This window comes from Pan troglodytes, chromosome 15, assembly GCF_028858775.2.
Source record: "Pan troglodytes isolate AG18354 chromosome 15, NHGRI_mPanTro3-v2.0_pri, whole genome shotgun sequence".
In the NCBI taxonomy this organism is placed as follows: Eukaryota; Metazoa; Chordata; class Mammalia; order Primates; family Hominidae; genus Pan; species Pan troglodytes.
In genome coordinates, this window is record NC_072413.2 from 104,178,561 (window position 1) to 104,187,836 (window position 9,276).

General features: G+C 42.3%; 1 gene segment (V, D, J or C); it reads right to left on the reverse strand.

The window, feature by feature from the left end:
* Positions 1-426: 426 nt before the first annotated feature.
* Positions 427-934, reverse strand: LOC100611234 (immunoglobulin heavy variable 1-46-like). The segment is given in 2 exon segments: positions 427-762; positions 848-934. Coding segments are annotated over 2 exon segments (363 nt in total).
* Between the last annotated feature and the right edge of the window lie 8,342 nt (positions 935-9,276).

Consider the following 9,276-nt stretch of genomic DNA (forward strand, 5'->3'; position numbering starts at 1 on the left):
ATGGGAATTCTCACACCTTCTGTGCAATTTCACTGTAATCCTAAAACTTCTCTAAAATAAACTTTATGATAAGGAGTGACAGAAACATTTGAAAGACAATTTTCCCACTTTTTAAGAATCATGCTTACTCTTAACATATGACCAAATAACCTTGCTCCAAATTATTATTCATCTAATTTGAAAACTTGTTCATAGTAGCACCTTCATGGAATGTTTGTATCAACTTTACTGAGTGTGGCCTTTCCCACTCTGTCAGTTTGGCTTATGTGGTGGCTCTTGCATGGAATATTTCTCTTACAATTAGATTGTGTTTCTATTGTTCTTTGTTCTCAAGTATATAAACTGTTTTCTAAACAGTCTTAAACTGAATAACCCCTGTCATTTCCTCAGCCCAGCACAGCTGACTCCTCCCTCAGGGTTTCTGACACTCTGAGGATGTGGTTTCTCACACTGTGTCTCTCGCACAGTAATACACAGCTGTGTCCTCAGATCTCAGGCTGCTCAGCTCCATGTAGACTGTGCTTGTGGACGTGTCCCTGGTCATGGTGACTCTGCCCTGGAACTTCTGTGCGTAGCTTGTGCTACCATCACTAGGGCTGATTACTCCCATCCACTCAAGCCCTTGTCCAGGGGCCTGTCGCAGCCAGCTGATAGTATAACTGGTGAAGGTGTATCCAGAAGCCTTGCAGGAAACCTTCACTGAGGCCCCAGGCTTCTTCACCTCAGCCCCAGACTGCACCAGCTGCACCTGGGAGTGAGCACCTGTGGAGAGGACACAGTAGAGAATGACAGTCCTCTAAACTGGAAAAAATCCCGTCCTCAGCCCTGGAACTAGTTGGCCCTTTACCTGGAGCTACAGCCAGCAAGCAGAAGACCCTCCAGGTCCAGTCCATGGTGAAGAACTTTCCTCTCAGGGGCTTCTGTAGAGAAGGGATGTGGTTGTTGGATGATGCTTTCAGGGCCCAGATTATCCATATTTACCTCAGTAGATTGAAGGTTATTTGCATATTCATGAGACAGATTATTTCATACCTCAAAGCCTGGTCGAGGATGAGAAAGAGAAGATAGATGTCCCATCTGCCACACAGGAGTGGGATGCTGATGGTCCAAGCCCTAATACTGCTTGAGGAAATGCATGCCCTGCTCCATTTCTGTTTGTGGACAGGATCCTTTCACTGAAGAACAAGTCCCTACAGATTATGCTCCTCACTCTGAACCCATATTTCGTTAGCATCAAGACCATCTAGATCATTTCTGGACCATCACTGTCCACGACACTGAGCATGTGCCTTGGCCCCATCATGGTCCCCTCAGGCACCAACACAGCTCACTGTTGACTCTGAGAAACTGACTGTAGATGTTCCACGTGACTCTCCAGCAGGTTCCTCTGAGATCTGTTGGGTGCACCTGAGATAGTGTCTCCATCACCTGCCTGGTGCCTTGATTCCCCAGGATCTTCAGCAGAAACGCTCTTGGTTTACAGAATTGCCTTGAGATGCATAATTGGAGATGGTTTTCTTATATCACAAAAACGAGGAGTCAGAAGTTGAAACAGGAGTTTGGAGTTCTTTATGAAATCATGTTCCCAAAATAACTTCCAAGGAATTTGTGTTTTGGATAATTATGGGTTTTATATTCAACTCCGTTTATTAGTATTTTGTGAAGTATTTACATACTTTCAGTTTGTATCCATAGATCCTCATCTTTCCATATTGCTTTCTGAATCATTATGTCCGTGCACCCGCCACACTCTCAGATCCACCACTGCCCTGTCACTCACACAATGTAGGCAACATTACTTAACACTGAAATCTGAATTTTTTGTTCGTAAGAATATAGTGACTCCCACAATTCTGTATCCATTGAAATAGTAAAATCATACCTATTCTTCACATTTTCACTATTAAGATACTTATAATCCTAGAAGCTCAATTTAAAAAATAGTTCCCATTGCCTGAAGTTATATGAGTTGTTCCATTGTAGCAGGATATTTGAAGGTACATCAGTAACTTGTTGAACAGTTATTTTAGATTTTTTTTTTTTTCTGACGAAGGAAAACCGAGGTCCTGAGAGGAAACCTCCTCCCCAGCCTCCTGTTCTGGGGCTGGACCGTGTGCTGCGTGGCTCCTGAGTGCCCCCTCCTGCCCAGCCCTTACCTTTCAAGGAGGTTTCTGTCAGGGCTCACAAAACATTTTCTCCAGAGTCTTTAGTCCGGCATAAAGTGCCTGTGTCCTGGCTTAGAATACTCTTCCAGCGACAATATATGCTGCCAACACCATCTCTTGAAACAATTGATTAGCCTAACTAATCCTATTGAATTCTGCAGAAAGACCCAAAGAAAAGATTCTAGGACACAGGAGGGAGCCAGTGCTCTGAAGCTCCAGGTGCACTAAGTCAGTGGAGACACAGTGAATACAGGAGCTTGCAGGGGTTTGGGGAGGGTCGTGTTTCTTCATTAGGCTCTTGTAGTTGAATGTTGCATTCGAGAATACCTGTGGGTGTAGATCTATTCAGATTAAAGCCATCTCTGTATCTCCTAGTCCAATAACACACATTTTCCCTTCTTCCTAGTGTCTTGCCTATAAAGAAAGTGCCTCCTACACTGACACTAGGTCTAGGTTTATGCCATTTTTTTTGTCCTAGAGATCTAAGAAAAACAGGATACAAGTGGAGACTTGAGAAGTGCATGCAGTTTTTTTTTTTCTTTTTCCTTAGCTAGGAACCCTGCAAATGGCCCATGGTAACAGAATCTGTGGTCAATGCGGGAGTTGCCAAGACCTTGTCCTTACAGAGTTGATGTCAGAGGCTTCATATTGCTCTTCTGTCCTTGTCTTACTCTCTGCCATTCTCTTTCAGTTTCCCTATGTTCTCCTTCTCTGACAGAGCCTGTGCATTGTCACACTTTCATCTTTAATTTGTGCATCCCGGAAGTATCATATGTAGTTACAATTGAATCTTAATAATTTAGTGCTCTTCTTTCTATGGAATGTGACCTATATACAGAGTCTCCAGAAGTCAAATTGATGCTTTCCCTTTTCTGGCTGGAACATTATAGGATTCTTACCCTATTGGCTAATTTGACCCATTTTCCTTATAAAGGAAGGCTGCTGTGAGGGGTCTGTAATGGAGATGGACTGCCTTCCCCTACATAGATAAGGTGCTAGAAATGTTCTTCCCCTGGATCTTCTATCTGGAGAATTTTCTGCGTGTATTTCTCAGAGTTTATGTCTCTTGATGACTTAGCCATGAGATAATCTATTACAATTCTCATACAAAAAAACCTGGAGGTTGCTGGAGAAAAAAAAGCACAAGAGTGTGGGGTGTGGGGTCTCCAGGATTTTGCACGCTCATACGGTCAGACATGCCCTCTTTGTTTATGTAGTTCAGATTTACATATAATAAACCCCACAGCCAGGCTCATCTGAATTGCCACATGCTCATTTAAACTCACTGGAGAAGCAGCTGAATGTAATCATCACAATGAACTCAAAGAAACCTGGGTCCAATACCCTGTTTCTTGTAGCTCAGAGAAGCGTCACTGATTCCGTTGAGTGAACGTTTCTTCCCTGAAACAGCTTCACTACCAAGTATAATAAAGAGTTGCTGTGGAGCCTCTGTGGGGTTGGATTTCTTCCCGTCAGCCTGTCATGGAGGGTGTTTGGAATGATGTAGACCTTTAAACTTAGATGATAATTGTTCCCAGTCTTGTTGAAATGGCTGGCAGCCCCCAATCCTGTTTCTCTCCTCCACTTACCTGAATGTCTCCAAGAACCTCATGAACCTAAGGACTCTCTTTTTCATGGATGACTCTGAGGATTCTCAATCTGGTCAGTGCCACAATCAGAGGCAGCTAATGGACGATTCTCAGTCCACTGTTATGTTGAGCCCATAACATAGGACACATATACAAGAGTGGCCAATTCATGTCAGTGCCAATCAAGATTTAATTCAAGGGGCATGATTTTCAGTGCATTGAAGTATAAAAGCTTCATAATTCTTAATAGAGGCACAAAGCGAATGGTTTGCTGAAGAAGTGAGCTCACGGTTGGAAGAAAGCTGACTGCCCCCAAGAAGAGTCCCTTTAACTAAAGCACCTGAAACGTGATGTCCTGAGACCTTGTGAAAATTCATTTCCTTGAGTAAAAAAACAGGAAAGCTATTCTCAAATCATTGGAAGAAACCTTATCAGAAATTTAATCAACACAGCAGTCATATTCCAGTAAGTCAATCCTTGGGTTTATGTTTCACAACTCAAGAAGCTATAAAGAAATCTATATAATTGGAAGGCTGCTCCAACAGAGGGAATTTTGACCTATTTAATTAATAGAACAGTATTCATTCAAAGACACTCTCCTATGGAATCTGCAACTTAAACAGATCTCTGCAACCTGGAAAAATTTTCTCACTTATTTTTCTCTAGACATCCATAAACGCAAAAAAGGCATCTCGTATATTTGTGCATCAGTTATCTATGGAAGTACTTTGCATGTTAATGAAAGTTTATCGAAACATGGTAACTTAATCACCTAATGTGAACTCGCACTTCACTGGTTTCCAAAATTCTCCACCTGTGTGATGGGGCAATGGGTGCCTCTGAGAATATGCTGATTTTTGGACTGAACATATTCTCCACTCCTCACTTGACTTCATGGTTCCTTGCTCATACAAATGTGTCTATGACTGAAAACCCAATGCTGATATTTAGCAAATTTTCCTCTTATGAGATTCATATTCTCTCTCTCTCTGTATGTCTCTATCTCTCTATTTTTCTGTGCCATTACTAGTTATTACTGAATCATCCTGAATCCTGCCAACAGACTTCATCTCACATTCTGCCAATCTTCTTCCTCAAAGACAATTAGGGGCAAACTCATCCTTGCCCAAGGTGGGAAAACTTTCTGGACTTATTTATTAGAGCCTCATATGAGAACCCTGATCAAACATTAGTTGCTTTTGGATTATACCTCAAATCTAAAACTGTTCTTCGTAGCGGCTATGACATTCTGTATTCCCATCATTACCATTAGGCAAAACAGTGTGGTGGCTCCTAAATGAATTAAAACAGAAATACCATATGACCAGTGATGCAGCTTATGGAAATATACCCAAAGAGATGAAATTCCCACCTTGTGAAGATACCTGCGCTCCTGTGATTATTGCAGCTGTATTCACAACAGCCAAGATATGGAAACTAAGTGTCTGTCAATGGGCAAATGGATAAAGACAATGTGGTATGTGTACACAACATAGCATTATTATGCCTTATAAAATAAGGGAATGCTGCCATTTTCCACAAGACAAATGGATTCCCACCACCACTAGCAATGCATTTTATCCATTGCAGCCCCTCCCTGAGAGCCGGCAGATCCAGGTCCACTAGTAAGGACTGGTTGTGACGGAGTGGCCAGTAACAGTGTAGGTGAGGCAGAGGGTAAGTGTGTGCTATTCAGGTCCAGGGCTGACTCCTGCAGCTGCTCCTGGGACAGGGCATGTGATTACATGGAGAATCAGTCCCTGTCAGTCACATGTACCTATCCTAACCCGATAGACCCATGTCTGACATCTGAGACGCTCACCTTCGGGACCTGTTACCAGGCACAGGAGAAGACACGATAATGACATCTTCCTTATGAACACAACTCTGCATTCCCCAGATACCTTACCCCTGCCTGAGGGGAGAGCTGTTACCTTCCATAGTCCAAAAGCATTTTATACCCTGGAGCCTGAATAATATTTTGGATGTGGCAAAGCCTTGTGCTTATAAGACAGAGGGACATAGGTCAGACTCCCCATGGATTTGATATGTTTTATTGTTGTCTGTTTATTTACAGGTTGACATGATAATGTCCTTGCCAAAAACTACAGTCATGACAGTTCATAAAATTTGCTTTATTCCTGTTTTCTTTTTCTTTTTTTTTTTTTTGAGATGGAGTCTCCCTCTGTTGCCCAGGCTGAAGTTCAGTGGTGCGATCTCGGCTCACTGCAAGCTCTGCCTCCCGGGTTCACGCTATTCTCCCGCCTCAGCCTCCTGAGTAGCTGGGACTACAGGTGCCCGCCACCATGCCTGGCTAATTTTTTGTATTTTTTAGTAGCGATGGGGTTTCACCGTGTTAGCCAGGATGGTCTCGATCTCCTTACCTTGTGATCCGCCCACCTTTATTCCTGTTTTTCCACCTGTGACATTTGAACTTCTGTATCAAGTGAGCAATGTGCATACCTTACAGGAGCAATTACAAAATAACTCTCTAAGTCATCACTATTACACAAATGCTACCCTGTCCTTACTGACAAATGTCTCTGGAAAGATTTAAGTAAACATACATCATAAATTGCATCCTTAAATTAAAAGTAGCATAAGGTTCAGAAACTCATGAACTCCCTTTGCCAAAGGTACCTCCACTAGAACTTACAACCCATCGTCTCCTTCCTCAAGGACACAGACATTCTCACCCTATGACTTGATTCATCAAAAGCCCATGTATTTCCCATTTTACCTTCAATATTATACTCCGATTCATCACATGCTGATACAGCAAAGTATTTTAGGGGATTGAAGTGCTATGGGGAAACATTCAACAGAATGTTAAAGATGCCTTCCCATTACATCTTCCTAAATAGCTTCTTTACTGCTGTCCACTTGGAAATTCTTTATTTTAGAAGAGACATCAGAGAAAAACAGCCTCAAATATTGTGAAAGGGGCTAATGACCATTAAGAACAAATGCAGCAGTGACTCCAGGATGTGAATCCATAGGTTTACGCAGTGAAAATGAGGTGGGTTACATAAGTCATTTTGAGAGGATTATCCTGTGCTCCTAGAATCAGGACTAAGGGTGGCATCACTGTAGGGTTAAACAGGGAGTTGCTGGGAAGATATCCTTGTAGAAGTTATTTTTGTAGGACTAAGGGTGGCATCACTGTAGGGTTCAACAGGGAGTTGCTGGGAAGATATCCTTGTAGAAGTGATTTTTGTAAGGTTGTGGTTTCTTCTATCCAAGGCTGTGGTTAAGCAGAATCCATTTACGGTAGTTCTTGTTTTCAGGAGTATATGCATGAGAAACTTCTTCATGGTCATTCCTAGTTCCATTTGTCAGGGTGTTAACACAAGTGTTTCCATTTTTATTCTGACACTTTCACACCCTCTTTCTAATACTACTGGTGAGGAAGTTGAATCTGTGGTTGTTTGTACAGCACAGGATAAATTTCACATCCACATCCCGTTTTGTCCACGCAAGCTCATCCCCTTCACTCCTGTTGTCCACTTTCGTTCCCAGGCAGTCTCCACACAACACACTGGAGGGTGCTGAGCAATGGGAGAAGAGAAAGCCACAACAGCCACTCCCATGTGGCTGCAGGAGCCACAGCCTGAGCCCCGCCTGAGCTGCAGGGAATGGGATTGAGGCTTGGGGCTTTTGCAGCAAGAAACACCTCCCCATTTTACAGGGAGCAAGAGAAGTACGAGGAAAAGCAAGAACAACAACAAATAAAAAGAAATAGAATGCTTTAAGAGCAAAAGGGGACCCAGATCAGTGCTGATACTGATTTGCATACTTTAGTGTCAGGAGAAGGAGAAGGGTCAGACGTGAAACCTGTGAGGTTCTACATGACACTGACCCTGGCCCAGCCTCTCTATTGGCTGGTATCAAAATTCCTGAAGACTGATCTAGTCAGGGAATCTCACAGAGGTTTCTGTCCTGAGTCTGACTGGAGAAGATTCACCAAGCACCCCTGAGTTTCCTCAAGGCTGATCCTGGTGACCATGGTTGAGGACTTTTCATCTCTGTAAGCATCCATCTGCATTTTGTGCATGTAAGAATAGGTTCTCATATTAAAATAATCATTTAAAAACATGTAGAGATGACATTGGTAAGCACAGAATTCTGAACTTAGAGAGGTTCCCTAGAGAAATGGTAAAAAGACGAAGTCCCACACCCTGACAGGAAATCAGCCTCTGTGTGCACCTGCCTCTTGGGCTGACTCTGATCAGTGGCTCCTGAGCGCCCCCTGCAGCTGATTTCCTCCAGCGTTCCTGCAGGGAAGTTTGTATCTGGGCTCACATTGACTTCCCCTCACTGTGTCTCTTGCACAGTAATACACAGCCATGTCCTCAGCTATCAGGCTGTTCATTTGAAGATACAAGGACTTCTTGGCGTTGTCTCTGGAGATGGTGAATCGGCCCATCACGGAGTCTGCATAGTATGTATCACCACCAGTACCAATAGCTGATACCCACTCCAGACCCTTCCCTGGAGCCCGGCGAACCCAGTGCAGAACATAGCTACTGAAGGCGAATCCAGAGGCTGCACAGGAGGGTCTCAGGGACCCCCCAGGCTGTACCAAGCCTCCCCCAGACTCCACCAGCTGATCCTCACACTGGACACCTGCAAACACAGAGACACCAAGGTCAGAAATTGCCAAACATATCCACTGTTTCTCTCACTCATGTAACTCACACTCAATCTCTCTAGTTCTCCATGAATCACATTTTAATATAGCAACAAGGAAAACCCAGCTTAGCACAAACTCCCTGGTGAGTCCTGTGTGTTCAGTCCTGATCACTGAATGCAAACACTTGGGAATCCCAAGGCTGGGGCTCCTCTCCCAGAGCAGCAGGGTCAGGGGTGGGCTGGTTTTCATCCAAAAATTACGGAGACAACTAGGGGTCAGGCAGATAAGTTTTTGGTGTATCTGACATTTAATGTATTTATTTGTTTCTTCCTATCATCCCTTTTTTGTATAAAATGTCAGCTGTTTACTTGTAATAAATTTTATGAGTTTTAACTGACAGATGATAAAATTCACATATTTAACATGTGCAATAGTAAACTTTGAAAAAATAATCTCTATTTTCAATGAGGTAACAAGTCAACTCCCCTCAGCATTCCTCTTGATCTTTTATATTATTTGTTTTTTCCCCTTCCCTTTTTCTACCATTTCTTTATAAACTACTGATGTTTTCATATTTCTTTAGACTAGTATTTATTTGGTAGAATTTATAAGAATGAAATAATATAGTATATTCGCTTATGTATTTGGCTTATTTTTCTCAATAGAAATACTGAGAATTAAACCATCTATGTTATATGTGTTTATTTTTTTATAAAAATTGGTAGCATTTCGGCAAACAAATGTAGCGTAATTTGTTTTTCTATTAAGTTGCTAATTGATATTTGAATTTTTTATTACATTGAGTCTTACTAACAAATCTGCTACTCAGTTTGGTAATGTACAAAGATGATCAATTATACATAAATTATATAAATATATTTATTTTTGC